General features: G+C 40.7%; 2 protein-coding genes across 8 annotated transcripts in view; both read left to right on the forward strand.

Moving 5' to 3' along the window:
- The first annotated feature begins 330 nt into the window (after positions 1-330).
- Positions 331-19,834, forward strand: part of CPNE1 (copine 1) — a 153,796-nt gene continuing 134,292 nt past the window's right edge. For 2 of the 5 annotated variants that reach the window (XM_075572567.1, XM_075572561.1), the window contains exon 1: positions 331-471. The gene's annotated coding sequence lies outside the window, so the exon portion shown is untranslated. Of the gene's footprint in view, positions 472-7,575; positions 7,631-9,579; positions 9,653-14,561; positions 14,699-19,834 lie in introns of those variants that run through there. The other 3 variants (XM_075572563.1, XM_075572562.1, XM_075572566.1) reach the window with 3 other exon arrangements.
- RBM12 (RNA binding motif protein 12) lies at positions 352-18,846 on the forward strand. Of its 3 annotated transcripts, none has more exons than XM_075572558.1 (3): positions 388-471; positions 7,576-7,630; positions 14,556-18,846. In XM_075572558.1, the coding sequence occupies exon 3, from the start codon at positions 14,578-14,580 to the stop codon at positions 17,242-17,244; it is 2,667 nt and encodes an 888-aa protein (XP_075428673.1). In that variant the 5' UTR covers positions 388-471; positions 7,576-7,630; positions 14,556-14,577; the 3' UTR covers positions 17,245-18,846. The 3 variants fall into 3 exon arrangements, with proteins under 3 accessions (XP_075428675.1, XP_075428673.1, XP_075428674.1); XM_075572559.1 differs by lacking the exon at positions 388-471 and adding an exon at positions 9,580-9,652 and having other exon boundaries at positions 7,583-7,630; XM_075572560.1 differs by lacking the exon at positions 7,576-7,630 and having other exon boundaries at positions 352-471.

A 19,834-nucleotide genomic window follows, 5' to 3' on the forward strand; every position in this document is an offset into this window, starting at 1 on the left:
GTCCGCGCTCGTTTAGGACGTTTAGGAGCGCACGCGCTCACTGAAGACGTACGCCCCTCCTCCCCGTGCGCGCGCTCAGGCCAATGACGTCCGTCCCTTCCGCGCGCTTCAAAAGGACGCCCCTCCTCCTGTTCCCCCTCCCCGTGCGCGCGCTCAGGCGCGAATGACGCCCCCCCTTGCAGCGCTTTCAGAAGGACGCCGCTCCTCCCCCCGTGCGCGCGCGCGTTCAGGCGCGAATTACGTCCCTCCCCACACGCGCGCGCTGCCTCCTCCCACCTTTTCCCGCGCGTCGGAGGCGCCGCCATTTTGTGGCGCTGTTGGAGCAGAGAGGTGGGGGCGGAGTGAGGGGAATAAAACACACGCAGCTTCGGGAGGCGAAAGAGAGACTGAGGAGGCGAAGCAGAGACGGGGGTGTAATTGCTTTGTCTTGTGTTTTTCTTTTCTTTTTTTCTGTATAAAGAGAGACTATCGGTAAGAATCCGGGAGGGGGCAGCGTTATTGTGAGGGAGGGGGCAGCGTTATTGTGAGGGAGGGGGCAGCGTTATTGTGAGGGAGGGGGCAGCGTTATTGTGAGGGAGGGGGCAGCGTTATTGTGAGGGAGGGGGCAGCGTTATTGTGAGGGAGGGGGTGTGAGTTACCCGAGGCTCCGCTGTGGTGGGTTGTAGGCCTCTCTTCCCCCGGCCTTATCCTTTACACCTCATGGTTTGGAGGCCTCAGCTCTTGGTTTAGTAGTAGCAGGGTATAGGTGTGAGGCGGCAGCACAGGGAGGCCGGTTACACGCAGGCTCATTATCCCAGGGATTTGGTGTGATGCAGCACAGGGAGGCCGGTTACACGCAGGCTCATTATCCCAGGGATTTGGTGTGAGGCGGCAGCACAGGGAGGCCGGTTACACGCAGGCTCATTATCCCAGGGATTTGGTGTGAGGCGGCAGCACAGGGAGGCCGGTTACACGCAGGCTCATTATCCCAGGGATTTGGTGTGATGCAGCACAGGGAGGCCGGTTACACGCAGGCTCATTATCCCAGGGATTTGGTGTGATGCAGCACAGGGAGGCCGGTTACACGCAGGCTCATTATCCCAGGGATTTGGTGTGATGCAGCACAGGGAGGCCGGTTACACGCAGGCTCATTATCCCAGGGATTTATTTTATTTATTTATAAAATATTTTACCAGGAAGTAATACATTGAGAGTTACCTCTCGTTTTCTAGTATGTCCTGGGTACAGAGTTAAGACAAATAATACATGGTTACAAATACAGTTACATAATGAGCAGGGTATACATTATATACAAGACATTGCATGCACAGTTAAAGATAATATATATTATGGGCGTATGAAACAGTTACAGACCAGGTGAAAATGTGAGACAGCCTTAGATTTGAAAGAACTTAAGCTGGTGGTGGATATGAGAGTCTCTGGTAGGTTGTTCCAGTTTTGGGGTGCACGGAAGGAGGAGGAACGTCCGGATACTTTGTTGAGCCTTGGGACAAATAACAGTCTTTTGGAGTCTGATCTCAGGTGATAAGTGCTGCATGTGGTAGGGGTGAGGAGCTTGTTCAGGTAGCTGGGTAGCTTGCCCAGAAAGTATTTGAGGGTGAGACAGGAAAGGTGAACTTTGCGCCTAGACTCTAGTGTTGACCAATCTAGTTCTTTGAGCATTTCGCAGTGATGTGTGTTGTAGTTGCATTGGAGAACAAAACGACAAATTGAATTGTAGAGGGTGTGATGTGATGCAGCACAGGGAGGCCGGTTACACGCAGGCTCATTATCCCAGGGATTTGGTGTGATGCAGCACAGGGAGGCTGGTTACACTGAGGCTTATCCCAGGGACTGGGTGTGAGGCAGCAGGGGTGCTGGTTACACTGAGGCTTATCCCAGGGACTGGGTGTGAGGCAGCAGGGGTGCTGGTTACACTGAGGCTTATCCCAGGGACTGGGTGTGAGGCAGCAGGGGTGCTGGTTACACTGAGGCTTATCCCAGGGACTGGGTGTGAGGCAGCAGGGGTGCTGGTTACACTGAGGCTTATCCCAGGGACTGGGTGTGATGCAGCAGGGGGGCTGGTTAGGAGCAGCACAGGGAGGCTGGTTACACTCTGGCTTATCCAAGGGACTGAGTGTGATGCAGCAGCACAGGGAGGCTGGTTACACCCAGACTCATTTCCCAGGATTGGGTATTAGCATGTACTGACATCCCACGTTTCTATAATGAATTAAAAGTAGGAAGACACCACGTCGGTGTTACTGACACATTGATAATGCACATTTTTGTGTGCTTGAATTTCAAGACACACACTTTAATTTCATAATACATGGTGAAGAGACGGACATATATTTATATATAGTGTAGGAGACACGTATAATTATATTTCATAATACATGGTGAAGAGACGGACATATATTTATATATAGTGTAGGAGACACGGAGACACGTATAATTATATTTCATAATACATGGTGAAGAGACGGACATATATTTATATATAGGGTAGAATACACGGAGACACGTATAATTATATTTTAGAATACATGGTGAATTTGCACATGTTTTATATAGAAATGATAATGCAATGCGTGGTGAAGACGGCCCTGGCTCGGTGTGTCCCAGTGATTTGTTATGGTGTGATTTTGGGCTGTATATATACATGACACGTTTGGATGTATGTGGTGCCCTTTGTGGCCGCCGGCACCTAGTGAGTGCGAGTTCAGGCTCATTATTTAGTGCGCAGCGGCTGTGTGCAGGGTCTGTTGGCTTGTAGTTTATATTCATTAATGATGCCTTTTTTTCCTTGTTGATACGGAGGGTCAGATGTTCAGGGCAAACTCGTTAGTCATCTATTTGGTTAATTTGTGGTTCTGATGGTTTAAAGGTGCAATGCTCAAATATAACATTTTAGTGGCATTTATTCTGTCATTTCATAAAGATTACTGTGAAATATTCAGCAGGGGAATGAGGGTCAAGTTTGCCCACTATGTTCCCATGTAAATTGTTTATTTAGATTGTAGACGGTGGTTTATAAAATGCTAAAGGACTGACAATTCACAACAGCTACCACTGAAAAGAATATATTTTTATTATTTATTTCTTCCCCTTAGGAGTAGCTGTTGTGAATTGCCACATTGCTTTGTAACTGTTCAGCTGTGGGATAACTATTTATTTTCTTTGTATAGAGGAGCGCACTGATGAACAAGTTGTCTGTGTCATGTTGGTTAAGTATGTATATAAATATATATATTTTGTAGGACAAGATCTGAGCTGGACTTTTGTGCACTCGTGGTAGGAAACGCTTGTCCTCTCCACATCAGAATCCAAGTTGTTTTCCCCCCAGAACAAATGTATTGCTCATTACGCTATATTTATATTTATTCAATTTGCCAAAAACGTTCTCCTCTTCTCTTGCAATTTCCTTAGCCGGTGAAAGGAATTGAAGTTATTTTGCACTGTTATTGTGTTCAGTCCGCTGCTGAAAATGCTGACATGTGGGGATACGCTCTGGCTCGTGCTGCAGCTGTGGCCTGCAATGTGTTATTGGTTTATATGTGAGGAGGTTCGTCCCACTGCAGAGACAAGCACATAATAATTTGGTCATCACTACATAAGGTTGCGATTTGTCAGCATGGGCTCCTTTTGGCTTTATATATCTTTTTGTGTATCTCCTGTACAACCCGATGAATTCATTTTCCTGCTCCCCCCCCCCCCCCCCTTCGTTGAAGGTCTGAGTGCTGCAGTTGCCACAGGGATATATTCCTGAAGACATTGAATCACCTCCCTATGACAGAGTTGTCATGAGGGTTTTGTACTGTGACACAAGATCATTATCTGTTTTTTTAATATATACTGATTGCTGCAGATGGATCTGCAGTCCTGAGGAGCAGCGATCTTTGAATAGATTGTTACATGGGCAGTAAAACCCACCCACTCCTTCCCCCCTGGAATTGGTACTGTGGCGTCCTCCTGAGCTGAGCCACACTATCTCCAGGGAACGCCCGGTTTCAGAAATACTTACTGGTTTCATTGCCTGATTTTTACTCTCCCTTTAGAGAATTCGAAATGGTCTCAATCTAGCCGGCTAATAGTAAGTCGCAACGTCATTGTGTGGATGACATTGCAGCTTCCTATAGGATGACTGTGGAGGCCATCCTTAAATGTCCTGGAAGGAACAGCAGAAAAAGACCGTAAGTATCTCTGGAACCGGATGGGTCCCTGGAGCTAAAAAAAACCCCCAAACCTTTTTACAAATTCAATTAAAAGTCCGGATTGTGGCTTTAACTTTTAATGACTCGCAAACAAACTCGCTGAAGATGATTGCGACTCATAACATGACACTTTATGGACTGTCATTCTACAGACACTGAGGCTGACATGTCCACAGACAATTTTACCAACTATAAATTTCAAAAATGCATCCGTTTTAATGCGTGAGATACACAAAATAAACTTGATATTCCCAAGCATATGGCGATGTAGGAACAGATCCCATGCTTTATATTGAACCCGCGCGGCATTAGAAATGTGCAGAGGGGGTGAGCTGAACCTGTAACTAATTTAAGTGCATCACTTTACCGGGTCTGGCCTCTGCTTTGGTATTCAATATTTTTTTCTTACATTTTTAAAAAAAAATTATTTATAAAATGTTTTACCGGGAAGAAATAACATTGAGTTACCGCTCGTTTTCAAGTATGTCCTGGGCACAGAGTTATGATGACAGATACATGGATACATAAGTGGACAGGGTTATACATTATATACAAGACATTGCATGCACAGTTAGAGATAATATATATTAAGGGCGTATGTGACGGTTACAGACCAGGTTAAAATGTGAGACAGCTTTAGTTTTGAAAGAACTTGGTTGCGTCTTTGAAAATGTGCGTATCTGGGCCTGCTCATCAGATTAACAATAAACCCCCCAGTGCTCCCAGTAAAGGGTACGGTGTGAGATTCTGTAACATGTACCTACAAGTTCTCAGTGCAACCCTTCTGATAAGTTGTTGTTTGGGTGTATTGTCTGGGTTTGGGGGTATCTTGTACATTGAAGGAAAATTGATTTTCTTCCAAGTTTGTCTATCTAATGGAGTTGCTTTTGTGTTTCATACTTATCTAAAATATGGATTTGTGCATAGAATGATTGTTGAATTTTTGCTTCAAACACTTGTGCTTTCATTTGTTTTGTTTGGTGTGTGCTGCTGTTGATATTATTCTGCGGAGAAAAAAAACACTTGCCTGTCTGGTACGGTTGTTTTTATTATTCAAATGTGATTGTTTTTACTGATTCAATGTGATTTTATATGTAAAATGAGGCTGAAAGAACACAGTTTCTTTTGACACTAGAAACAATGTCGGATTGTATTGGTTTTGTTATGCCGATTTTATTTCATTCATGTAAATTGTGTTCTTTGTAAACTGTTGCCCCTTTGGTTTGCTTTATTTTGTCGTCTTGCAATCTTCATTGTTTTGTTGAATCTGGAGTGGTGAATAAAACAGATCCTATCTTATTAGATGTTTAACAGTACACTTCAAACGCAAATCTTTTGCATTGCTGCTGTATTGATCTTTATTGCAGACAAGTCTATTCCGAATGTTTTAGATTTTGTATACGCTATAAAGTGTGTGCAGATTTCTCAGTAGTAATGAGTAATTTAAATAATCCTTTTAATCATAACTGGGTGCCCCAGTTGCTATAATTCTGCGTTTGAACACATTGGGCTATTTCAGTGTTCATTAGGATGTAAAACAATTTTTTTTTTTTTAAGCAGCTGGTTTGTGTATCGTACACCTGTTGGAAATGATTTGGTTCCATGTACCAACTCGCTAAAAATTGTGGTATAATATATGCTTTTTAGTTTTACTTTGACAGCCTAACGGTATCAGTGGCATATTGTATATATTTGTATTATAGTGATTGTGAATTTAGTGCAAGTTGTGCTTCCTACATGCATTTACACTATCGGCTGAGGCATTTTGTGCCTGATGGCAGTCCTCACAAGAACCATCGCTATAAATGTCTTTGAAAAATCACTGGTTTGCATTGCATTGGTTACAAGATATTACGGACACATCTTATTTGTTGGTGACTTGTATGGCAATTCAAGGGGATCTACTTTTTCACAACATTAGAAAATGTAACGGTTTGGGAATCGTACCCATCACATTACATAAGCCCGTGTTTCTCACCCCTAGCCTTGTGACATGTTCAAACGCGTTCATAGTACTTCATTTATTTAGGTCTCGTACGGCTGTGGTGTCCCGAGGACAGGAAAGGGAACCCCTGAGTTTAAGCAAAGTTTACATGGAAAGTTTACTTTCCTTTTTATATTGGGGAAATGGGCATGGTTTTTAGAGGTCGTCTTTTAGCATTGGTTGTCGTATTTGTACTAAACGTTAAATACTGTACTTTCTGTTGTGATACTTTGCTAAAAATGTAACTGATTTAATTCAATGCCAGAACTCTTAACTACTAATTTGCTTTGCAGGTGATGAAAGAAAATACTTCTCACTTTTTTTTTTCTTAATAAAAATTGTAAAAATGAGACATATAAACAAATGACCGTTTTAGAATTGAAATAACATGTTAGGCATTCTTTGCATTCATAGTTTCTGATTGACTAAAATGTGGTTTTCTGCTAAAGATCACTTGATGCTTTTTGGAATAATTGATAAGTCACTGGAAGGTACACTGGGTATTCTCTTCACTAGCCGAGGTTGTGATGCAATACAATTCTCCTGCATGTTAAGCTTTAGTGTTAAGGAAAAAAGTACAGTTACCGTCTGAGTGGCTGAATTAGGAACTTGACATTTGTATATATTAGATTTGAAATTGGCTACAAACTGTTCATTTATTTTCTGAATACTGACTGGGTTCCTATTCTTTTTAAATGGAAGCTTTATTTCAAATGGTAAATGATCCCACTTTTGGGGAAGTGGAAAGCTCCAGACATGCAAACATTTCTCCCTCAAGATTATGTGGACTACTACTTGGAAAATAGATTAGCAAGGTTGTCTGTCGTCACAGGGGACACATATGTAAAATAAGGTTGAGGATGTGGCTTTGGTAGATGCAAATCTCTGTATATATTTTTATTTTTTTGTTTACCATATTGGGTACTTAAATATCTATGCATCAGATGTGTTTTGGATTACATGGAAACAATAGTTTAGAAAATTTAAATGCAACACATTTTGGTGCGATTCTAGACATGGATCGTACACTTTGTATATTATACTTTGTTTGACCTGAATGTCTGATTATCATGCTCTCCTTGGAAAAACCAAAGAAGCACAAAAATTACCTTGTACAAGTTTCCTGTTTTGTGTGTGAAAAAAAAAAAAAACTTCTAATAATGGAGTATCTGGTTCAGCCTTTAACATTGTAGTGTTGTCAAAGTTTAATGTGTTTACATTCGGAAAACACAATCTCTGCAGTGTTGTGGAAACTAGCTATTTAGTCTAACATGATTTTGCTAAGAAACTTTCATTTACTTTCAAATGTTTTCTCGTGCAGCTTGAATTGATTTATGCCTTAATTCATTTTTTCTTGCAGTATTAAAGATTTTTTTTTTAATTGGTTGCCTACAGGATTCACTTGAGTGTCCTCTCCTACTTGTTAAGGACAAACATCAGTTTTTTGCAGGTAAGAAATCAAACTGAAAATATGGGTTACCTTATTTATTTATCTCGCACAACATCACACTATACAGGCACTCTTTCCTTCAGAACATCAGGTTAACAACTCCGTGTACCTCCTACATCCCCGTGTAAATGACATAGTTATAACGTTCAGTAACAGCGTTTGAAAGTGATTTTGATCAGTTTATTTGTTTACACGGCAATTTGTTTATTTTTTTAAAATTATTTTTAATTCTGCTTTTTCAGAAATTTTTAGTACATCTTCTATTTACTCTTCACATTTTAAGCGGGCAGTGCATGATGCATTAAAATTCTATGGGCACGGGTGGAAAATTAGCAAGTGTCAAGATTGCTCTAAGTGATTGCTTTTACCCAGTATCCCTCCAACATTTTACAGATTAGTGTTAGATATGCTGCACAGTTTGGCTAATGGCAGTGATATAATGAAAACAATGCATCAAAGCCTTCGTTTTTATAGTCTGGTAAAATATTAGAAGCAATTTTTTTTAAATTTTAATGTGTTTGAAGCGGGTCTCTGCATCTGAACCCCATTAATTTCAGCTCCCGGGGGCCCCCTGCTTCTTGATGTGCTGGTAGCCGCTCTGGCTGGGGTTCTCATAAAAACGGCTTCAAAGCTCACGCTGCGAGCCAATAAAAAGCCGCAATGTTATCTGGTGCGCCACCTATTGGCCTGTGTGACAAGTAGCTTTAAACAGCCCCAGGAAACTGGCACTCCCTACAGAGGAGGTAAGTATCTCGGGAAGCAGGGGTCTCTGGAGCTGAAATTAACACCATTTTTAGAACAAAAACAAAAGGCAGCGCGGGGACTGCTCTTTTTAATGGCGTCTTTATTTTACACAAGTGGTAAGTCCAACTATGAAAGGAAGTGAGAAAAGTACAAACCACAGTAAACTTTATCTTAAAGATTACGAACAAGACTATTAACTTTAACAAATTATTTAAAACAAACCTATATGGTTTTCATATAAAAGGCATTCGTCACCTAGTTTTTAATCTAGTAATCATATCACTGTTGGTCCAATTGATCCGAAAGTGGATCTGCAATTTTTAAGTGCAACTTTACTCCTTAATGATTTTTGGATTTCTCCATGGCCATCTTCATAAGTTGTTTCTTAAGCTCCCGGTTTGATCCCTATTTGAACACTAAACTCTGTCTTGCTTATACTGATGACTACATTGATCTTGTAGAAAGCGGGATTTTTAGTTTTTGTTCTAGACCATGTTAATATGTCCTTTAGATTTAAAGGTGCAGTCCCTCCTAAGACCCAGATGCTTAAAGGTGTATGGCCTCTTGCCCTGTTAAAAAAATAAAATGCAGCATTTCTTTTTACGGCAATGCCATTATCTAAGCTGCCCATCGATCAATGAGGATCCTGCTTCCCAGGGCAGCCAATATGGCTACTTATTTCAAAAGGGGTTGTGGTTATGAATTTTGAGGTTTGCATTGGGGAACAAGATGCAGTGTTATGGCGTTGCTGTTTGTGTACTCAACCTAGTAACACTCCTATTAATGTTATGATTAAAGTCCCACCTACAATTAGTTGATTTTTAAAAGCGGTTTCAAAAAAGCTTTGCATATTTTTTAATACAGCTGCAATTGTCCAATTTTGATGCTTTGTAATGCATGCTTTCTAACAGTGTCTACATTTTAGAAGCTCTCGAATCACTTATTTTGGTTTGGACTATTAACGAACACCTTATGAGACCTGTATGCATTGGCCTGTGAATTTGTTAGTTCTGATTTTGAGTCTAAACTTGCAAATGTGGTGCATCTATGAAATTGCTGTGTTGGTAGGTGGGATATGCCAGAGTGCCTTTTTATATTTGTAATCCTAATATAAGTTGCTAAAGTTTTACCGCTTTTAATATGTTGTGTGGCATTTCTCAATATGGATCCCAACCTCCTGATTGTGCAATTCTTTTTGTCATCAGCTGGATACTGTTTTGTGGCTGCATGCCAGTGTGTGTTTGAGCATCGTGCCTCTGGGGGAGGACTTGGAAACTGGTAATTTTAACTTTTTTTGTGCTGCCTTAAAAAGGAAGTTGATCAAAAGTAGCAATGTTTAGAATATTGCAGGAAATGGCTAGGTTGCAATTCATGCAGAGATTTCAGTCCCTGCATAAGGCAAATTGTAATAAAGAAGCAATGTAGACCGAACTATGTCCTATCTTGCCGGGATTGTTAGTTTAAGTTATTGTTATGTTCTAGGCATACTTTTTTAAAGTGTTGGCATCTACTTTGCTTCAAATGTGTTTAATGCAGCTTATACCCATTATCTGTTTTAGTTCAGTAAAAAAATATATACTTAAACTTGCCTGATCCATAAAACACACATTGCATTTAAAATAAAATTAGTATTTTCTAATCCATACCCTATTCTAGTGGTTTCCAGATATTTTTTTTAATTTTTTTTTAAAGTTAAGGAACCCCAAGTGTAATTCTGAGGAACCCCAACCATCTCAAATAGCAACTATTTGATCAGATGCATTTTAAGGAATCACCAACCCTCGCTAATAGTGTCTGAGATAAGATGCTATGTCAATTCTTCAGTATTTGGTTCAATTTTCAAATGACCAGAAATTTGCAGGGATGTCCAGGGAACCCAAGGGCTCCTATGAACACCGGTTGAAAAACACTGTCCTATTCATTGTTAAATCCTCCTATAGTTTCTCAGATTTCCTTTTCCAGCTGGGATCTTACAACGTCCCTCCATGATCAGAACAAGAGGATGATTCCCTTCTGCTCTTGATTTTCTGTCAGGACTATCTAGTGACCGTGTAACCCTGAAGCCGTAACAAAACAAATGCAAAGTGTACTAAAATGGGAGGAGCGGCTCAGTGAGTAAAGACACTGACTCCGAGTTTTGAAACAGGGGAACCTGGCTCCTTGTGACCTTGGGCAAGTCACTTTATCTCACTGTGCCTCAGGCACCAACAACATAGATTGTAAGCTCTGCGGGACAGGGACATGTGCCTGCAAAATGTCTCTGTAAAGCGCTACGTAAAATTAGTAGCGCTATACAATAATATATTACTATTATTATTATAGTGTAAACTTGCCATTCATCAGTAAGATTAGTTTGTACGAATAATTATAAACAAGAGACCACAAAGTCCCCACTAGTGCTCGAAAAACCATTAACAGCACAGGCATTCATGTAGTATTAAATGCTGTTTAAACCAGAGCAAGGTGGTCATAAATTGCATGTGAGTACATAGGTGGTAGTGCAAATCTTGATGATGATATCAATCCAATAAAGAATCTGTAGGTATACACAGCACACATTGATAATCAGTTCTCAGTCCTGTTGGCAATATTAGCCCAATAATACAGTCCAAGAGAGCAATTGATAAGACAATAATAGTGGTAGAAAGATACTCACTGAATATGATCATCAGTATAGGCTCCAGGTCGCGTGCATCTCCTGCAGCCGTGTAAGACACTAAAGGTTCCTAGTTGATCCAGCTGGATACAGGGAACCAGAAGAGCACAGCAGCAAAAATGGGGACCAAACGATTAAGTGCCGTTAAAACAAGGTAATTTTCATCCACGAGGGAAATACACAGGAACATCCAGGTGGGCCAAGTAATCGTCCAACGCGTTTCGCTGTAGAGGAATACTTGGCCCACCTGGATGTTCCTGTGTATTTCCCTCATGGATTAAAATTACCTTGTTTTAACGGCACTTAATCGTTTGGTCCCTATTTTTGCTGCTGTGCTCTTCTGCTTCCCTGTATCCAGCTGGATCAACTAGGAACCTCTTGTGTCTTAGTTTGTACGAAGGCAGACTATAAAGCTGAAATTGTGACATGAATACAATGACCTTTGTTCCCCTGTAAGTCTTTGCAAATGTTATACACGAAGCAGGAAAACCAGTGGGGCTACAATATTCCCCCTAAAGTTCCTGCATATCTGCACCTACTTTAAATGTGGAAACTTTATACAGCGTTGTGACGTTAAAGCAGCAGTTCAAGCAATATCCTCCTACGTGTTTTATAAAATAAAAAAAAATCAGTTCTGTACTATGAGAAGACTTGTAGCATTTAAATGAAGAAAAAAAAGTTTTAACGACCATTTTTAATGTTTCTAATGTAGGAAGCATTTTTAAGGTCACACCCCCTTCTGAGGCTGTTGCTCTTAAGCCCAGCCCTCTCTCTAGCAGTGCACCAATTGTATCTAGTAACTGCCCAGTCAATGATATTCCAGGACTACATTGCCCACAATGCTGTGCAAGAACTGAATTAAATAACTCAGAGCAAGCGATAGATTACAGGAGAACAGATCGATCTGCAGTTTAGCTAATCACTTGTCAGTGTGCAGATTGAATTGATGCACATATGGAATGGGGATTTTTTTAATAAACGCTAGCTTGAACTGCAGCTATAAGGCGTATTCTAATTATTACACCAACCGATGTAATAACGTGTCAAATCATAATATTAAATAGCCCTGTTACAAAATGTTTTTCTTAAGCTATAAATAACATTGGTACCATGAGTGTTTGTTTTTTTGGTGGCGCTCCTTGTTGGCATGTGCTTACATGGGATCACTTTACCCTCCGGGCTGTGAAATCGGTGCAGCTATTTGTGCCTGGCACGTTTTAATTTATTAGCAAGTCGGTGTTGGTGGAAGACACATACTTGCATACAAAAACAGAGGCCCGACGCAACATATAGTACACATGCTTGCGTAGTTCAGTTGTGTTTTATATTGCCAGTGAGTATTTTGGTTGGTGTTTTTACGTGTACTTGTGAATGTAACATTTGTTAACCAGCAAAGTTGTATTGTCCTTTTTTCGGTTTTGCCAATTGAAAAGGCTGTGTTTGTCTTGCAGCCCAGGGTCAAAATTGTTAGTTTTTATTTGTATTCCAACATACATTTCATAACTATAACTTGTAGTAATTCTGATCCGTGACATTATTAATCCTTACATTTGTCAGATTTCAGTTTTTAAGGTTGCTTAATTTGATTGCCCCAAGAGGTACCCAAAGTGTCAAGGGCTTTCACACTAGAACTGTTATGATGTACAGACCCCCCCCCCCCCCCCCCCCTCCCAACCGATCAGGTTAAGGATATCCCATGTAGTGGGATTCTGCCAGTTCGGACAGGTCCCTGTGAACCTGTTACTAAATTTCACAAGTTCGCGAGCTGGTGCTTAATTCTCTTGCCTGTCGGGCGGTGTCTAGCAGCATCTCTTCCCTGCATATCTTGTCAATGTTGTGTTGCCATGCCAACAGGGACGCCACGTGACTTAACCGCATCACGTGACATCTGTTGCTATGGCAGAGACGCGGCATTGCGTTATTATGGCAACACTGCACCATGTGACGCCGCACAGCCATTTTGAGAAGATTTGCAGGGGAGCGTGCTGGTAGATGCCGCCCGCTCAAGTGAAGGTAAGAACCGTTTATTAAAATGTTAGAATCCCACCACCTGGATATCCCTGCTTCAGCATAGCTGTCTGTCAAAGACTGAGCCACCTGTGCTGAAGCAGGGATATCCTGAACATGACCTGTTGGGTCTTGAGGATTGTAGTTGAGAACCTCTGACGTACAAAAACATATCATGTTAGTTGTCCAGGGGAGATGCAAACAGTGGAGCAACCCTCTCCTTGTCTGCCTCCAACCATGCGCTGCTATACCAAGCCATCAAACGGGTGAGATCCGGAAGATGGTTGGCTCTACTTTGCCCCAGACTGGCGGTTAAAGGGTTCGAAACTGTGCTAATTGTAGTGACCTGGTTAAATCTGGGGGACTGGCTCTTTCTCTATTTTTTATTTATTTATTTTTTTAATGGCAAAATCTGACACATGAAGTAATAATATATATAATATAATATATAATATACAATACAATGTGAAACCCCACAGAGGGTCACAAAAGAATTCCCTCTTAAATTTCACTCATACAGTAGGTAGTAGAATATATATTTGGGTATAATAAACCCAGTGTTTAACTCTATCAAATATACAGGAGAACTAGCTTAGCTAGTAGGAAACTGCACAAAAATCATACAAATTTTTCAACATCCTATTAACATATATCAGTGAATTAGGCTAAGCTGCTGACCTTGTTTGTTTGTACACAAATAAAATAAACTGTTTTTTTTAAACATTTTTATCAGAGACTTGGGCAGGGTTTGGTTTTCCTCTACCTGCTCCCTTTAAAGTGTACAACAGGAGTTTGCACAGGCAAAATACCACCCCTCACGTGTTATCTTTATTGGCTCTAGCATCAGGACAGTGTGGGATATGGCTAGGTGAAACACTTGATTGACAAACAATCCCCAATTCAGTTGCCCCAAGGAAAAGCCTAATCTTTGCTTTAAATGTTTCCTTGAGGTATCCAATTGTGCTACTAAATTCTTTATAAAATGTCTGGCTTCCAGAGACTGCACCGTTTAATAGGCTTGGTCTTGGCTTGGAATTCTTTATTGATGGATTTAGAGAACTTAAGCATTCATTTCTTGTTTTTGCTAATTGTGTATGTATGAAAGCTGATGTCTGGGAAAACAAAAATTGCTTTTAAAGCCTGTTTGTGCTAGTTTAGAGACTGGTATGTGTACACAGTAACTGCAGGATAGTTGATATCTCCATTATACAAGTTGCTTATGCTTCCTACAATGTACAATTCACTCATTTTCACTTTATTGTATTTTTATTTTAAACTTTACTTTTTTTTCTCCAACTGTTTTGCTTGAAACAGAATATCTGCTGATTTTTGTTAAAATGACAATTTGCACTTTTTAATTAAGATGTACCCATGTCATACCTTTATTTAATGATATACAACTGACAAATATCTTGCTGGGATAACACTTTAAACCTAAAAATAACAATATTTAATTTCACACTGGTGTTTATATAATCCTTTTAGTCTGATATGGTCGTTGCCTTTTTTCATCTGCAGGTGTGTGTTGTTTCAGCGCAGCATGGCTGTGGTCATCCGCTTGCAAGGTCTGCCAATTGTGGCGGGGACCATGGACATTCGCCACTTCTTCTCTGGATTGACCATTCCTGATGGGGGCGTGCATATTGTAGGGGGTGAACTGGGTGAGGCCTTCATCGTTTTTGCCACTGATGAAGATGCTCGGCTTGGTATGATGCGCACGGGTGGTACAATCAAAGGGTCAAAAGTGTCATTATCACTCAGCAGTAAAACCGAAATGCAAAACATGATTGAACTTAGTCGTAGGCGTTTTGAAACTGCAAACGTAGACATGCCACCTGCAAATTCTAGCCGCTCTGGTCCTAACGCTGGAATGAGCAGCAGTTCTGTGATGAGCAGCAGTTCTGTGATGAGCAGCAGTTCTGTGATGAGCAGGGTAAATTTGCCAACAACTGTACCTAATTTTAGCAACCCTCCTAGTACAGTTACTGCAGTAACCTCTACACACGAGAGCAGTAAAAACATTACTACTTTCTCAACGGCCAGTATTGGAAGTGCACCGCCAAACCTAGGTGCAGCCTTTTGTAATCCGACATTTAGTTCAACAATGCCTAGTGCAGCCACCCCTTTGGCCACAGTACTACCACCACCACCAATTCCTCCAATGCCAACGATGCCAACCTTGCCACCCATGCCTTCAATTCCCCCCATGCCTGGCCCACCTCCAGTACCTACATTACCCCCAGCCCCTCCTGTTCCTCCAATACCTCCTGTCCCTCCAGTGCCACTTATGACTCCAATTCCACCATTAACAGGGATGCCCCCCATGAACCCACCACCTGTAGCACAATTGCCTGCAGGAATGAATGGTTCAGGATCATCTATGAACAACATGAACCCAATGTTTCTGGGTCCAATGAATGCAATGCAGCTAAATCCTCCAGTAATGAAATCCCTTCACATCAACCACGATGACCCATATGTGTGTCTCCATGGCCTGCCCTTTCATGTTTCAGAAGCTGACATAAAGGAGTGTTTCCACGGTCTGCGGGTGGATGATGTGAACATTATAAAGGATCACATGGGCCGCCCTAGTGGTAATGCACTAGTGAAGCTCTTTAGCCCTCACGACACCTTTGAAGCTCTGAAACGGAATAGAATTCTAATGGGTCATCGTTTTATCGAAGTCAGCCCCGCAACTGAAAGGCAGTGGGTAGTTTCTGGTGGCCACATTTTAAAACAAAACATGGGGCATCCTGGACCTTCTCATTTGCTGCTGCAGCAACAGCAGCAACAGCAGCAAACACTACAAAGATCCAAGTCACCTAGTGGGCAGCAGAGGTCAAGATCTCGATCACCACACGAGCAGCATGGTTTCTGTGTGTTTCTGAAGGGCCTGCCCTATGAAGCAGATAACAAACATATCACAGATTTCTTTAAAAAGTTAGACATCATTGAAGAAAGCATCTACATATCATATGGACTCAATGGTAGAGCTACAGGTGAAGGTTTTCTTGAGTTCAGAAATGAGGGGGACCATAAGACTGCTTTGTGTCGCCACAGGCAGTATATGGGAAATCGTTTTATTCAAGTTCACCCGATAACTAAAAAGGCAATGATAGAAAAGGTAGAAACGAACCGTAAAAAGTTACAGAGTTGCAACTACATTGATATGGAGGTAGAGAGAAATTTACCCAGTTCTGTACACATTTCAAACTTGCCATACAACGTCATGAGACATGACATCGTACAGTTTTTTATTTTGGAAGATATTATGATTGACGAAAGCAGTGTACATATCCTAACAGACAGCAACGGGCATGGTTTAGGACAGGCACTTGTTCAGTTTAGGAGTGAGGACGATGCTCGTAATTCGGAGCGCTTACACCGCAAAAAGATCAACGGGAGAGATGCTTTCCTACATTTACTTAGTGCAGAAGAGAGGAAGGAATTTGAGAAAAATCCTCTTGTACGAGGTAGGAAAGGGTTTAAAATGCCAATTCATGTTAACCCTCCATCATCCGCAGGGATCCCTTCTGGTGGGGATGAGTTTTCCTTTCTGAGTAGCAGTTTAAAGGAAACCAACAACGGTGCAAACTTTAACTTCCCCAGTAACTTTAGTGGACCGACTAATGCTTTTGGTCCTCCTGTCCCACCGCCAGGCCTGGGAAGTGGCTTTATTGATGCCAGACAAACACCACCTGTGACAACAAGTGTAACCAGTTCTGGAATGGATTCCCAAGGTTTTGCCAGTGGCCCCAATAATTTCAGTGGGCCGCCCTGTGCATTTGGAAATGGTCCACCACCTTTTGGAAATGGACCTTCTAATTCAAGTGGACCCCCTAACTTTAACAGTGCCCCTCCAAGTCTAGGAAGTGGGCCTGGGATTTTAAGTGCACCACCAGGGTTTGGTCCAGGCAATCTGCAAGTTAGTGGACCTCCAGGCTTTGGTGCTGGTTCTGGAAAACCAGGACCAACTGTAATTAGGGTTCAAAATATGCCGTTTACAGTTTCAGTAGATGAAATACTGGATTTCTTTTATGGCTATCAATTAATCCCTGGCTCCGTGTGCTTAAAGTACAGTGAAAAGGGTATGCCAACAGGAGAAGCCATGGTTGCGTTTGAGTCCCGAGATGAGGCTTTGGCAGCTGTAGTTGACCTAAATGACAGACCCATTGGTTCAAGGAAAGTTAAACTAATTTTAGGATAGCTCTTCACATTCTATGTATGTAGAATAGGCAAGCTTAGTACTGTGATTTTTGACATCAAGATAAATGTTCTCATGGCTTTTACAGGATTAGATCTGTAGGCTGTTTAAAATTGTAAATAGATTTGTTACAGGAAGAAACGTGAGAGCATTGGTTGACTGTTTACAGAACAAATCACTGCAATAAATCAGTGCAGTTGGTTTATTAGTATAAACTAATTGTTCAGGTTTGCTTCGGTTAAGTTAAAATCTGTCTAAAGCTGATCAAGTGTTAGTTTTATTTTTTTTTTGAATGCAGCTTTTGACAGTGATAACTTTAATAACATTGCAACTCTTAAAAGGATGCAGAATCAATCCATTGTATGTTTGCTGTACGATTTTTGGGATAAAAGCTGGTAAATTTGGTTTAAATGTCAAAGCTTTGTTTGAAGTCCTTTTTATTTTACATCAGAATGCTTTAGTGTATGCGAATTTCTTCTGAACATGTATTTTTTATTTTATTATTTTCCAACGTTCATGCAATACAGCTGGTAATAACTGATATGTGCACCAAATCTCTAAATCACAAGCGGGCACAAGCAGGCCTGTTTTGTAAGATGAAAACTAATGTTTGGGATCTCACTTTTTAAAGTAATTTATAATGTCATATCTGTATGCTGAATAAGATTTTTGCCGCAAGTGCAGATTTTGTGCAATCTGCATGTATTGCGTTCTTGACACCTATCACTATGTATGTAACGTTAAAGGCACTTGGGTTCAGAACTAGAAAATTGTAGGTTAGGGGACATACTGAGATTTGCATCAGTGTTTTTTGCATTGAAACTTGTATAGACGCAAATGTATTGAATAAATATAAATGTTTTGTTTAAGTATTGACAAACTAGTCTCCCATTCCCCTGCCCTATTGACTTTGTAATACAATAGCACCCATTTTCATCAGTAGCAATTTATGGGTGATTTTTGTTACGATATTCCTGTGAGGCCTATTTCAGAATAATTTCTTATGATTTGAAGTTTAATGAATGTTCTTTCAAGATATTAAGGCATCAATTGAACCGTGACCCTTGCGAAGGTGCCCAATTTTAAGATGCACATATAGTCCTTTCAAGTCAATTGTAGCTCTTGGTTTTTTCACGTGCTTGTTTGCCTTGGAGAACAGATTAATCATCCTCCTTCAGTTACCGTTTGAACGCAAATAAGTAGTGCCTTTTAGCATAACGTTATTTGAACACTAAGCTGTATAATTTACACTGAAACATGTAAGTGGCAAAACTTTTATTCAGCTGGTTTGAAAATTTATTTCTCTGTACAATTTTTTTTTTTTTTTTATCCTTGGGGATGTCACAGTACAGGCGGAATCTTTATTATAATTTTTTTTATATATATATATTTTGTTTGTCTTTTGGAAAGATTGTACAAAGGTGTATGAAAAAAAATAAAGAGGTTGTTGCATTGCAGATCTGTTTTTGTAACTCATGAGCATAAGATTGTTTTCAACCGATCACGAGGCGGTGTTTCTCAAGCTTTGAAACATGATGTGCTGATTGTGAATACTGTTAAAATGACGCTTTCTGTTAATAAACTGAACTCTCGTCTAAATCCGTGCACGCAGACCTTCAGACTGTGTTTTTGTGATCTTTTAATTGGGAAATTTGGATGCTGGATGACAAATTGTCTTGGTTAACATTTTGAGAAGTGAATGCATTTATTGTCCTGTGGAAAGAACATCATTTATGTGGAATTTGCTGTGTAGAAATCACTATGGATATACAGCCATTACCTGCTTGTGTTTTTCCTTATTGCAGAATGTGCTGTATGTATTGGAATAAGCAATGCTGTTTGCACTGATGCATTGGAGAACCGTTTAAAGAGAAAAAAAACTGGTTTATGAACTGTGCTCTTATTATATATACATCTGTTTGGTGATTATGAAATCCTGCTGTTATCAATAACCTGCTTTTTTCATATTTTTGTGTTTTAGCATACATGGTCCGCGTCTTCTTACATGCCTGTTCATTCTCCTCGCTGTTTCTTCAATAACAGGGGTTTCGTCTCGTGCTTCTACTTATTTTTGCTTTTATCAGGTTGCAAGCTTGACTGTTTTTTAAGCAAGTGTAAACATTTAACGTTACATTTTTTTTTTTTATTGGAACACGTCTTATCTTTTGACTATTTTAGTATTCGCTTAAAACAGGTCACGCAGAATGTTTTTGAAAGATTTTGGGACTGGTCTTATGTGCCAGGGAAGATCAACTCTAAGATTTTATTGTTTAAAATCAAAGGGCTATTACTTTTGCTGTTAGTTGTTGAACATGGACGGGTTGGAGTAATGCAGCGGTGGTGCTCAACGCCTGTCCTGAGGCCCCCCAACAGGTCAGAGTTTCTGGATATCGCAGCTGCAGCACAGGTGGCTTAGTCAAAGACTGCATCTGAGCTGCCTGTGCTGAAGCAGGGAGTGAATGGGCCAACCTGAAAACCAGACCTGTTGGGAGTGTTTGAGGACTGAAATTGAGGCCCCCTGGAGTAATTAAGCAGATGAGTGGGCAAGAGTTGGTTTGGTCAGAAAAGTCACATTAATATCCTGTGCATTTCG

Source organism: Ascaphus truei, chromosome 15 (assembly GCF_040206685.1).
Source record: "Ascaphus truei isolate aAscTru1 chromosome 15, aAscTru1.hap1, whole genome shotgun sequence".
In the NCBI taxonomy this organism is placed as follows: domain Eukaryota; kingdom Metazoa; phylum Chordata; class Amphibia; order Anura; family Ascaphidae; genus Ascaphus; species Ascaphus truei.

Coding starts and splice junctions, on each gene's coding strand:
- RBM12 (XM_075572560.1), top strand. CDS start 14,578: ATGGCTGTGGTCATCCGCTTGCAAGGTCTGCCAATTGTGGCGGGGACC.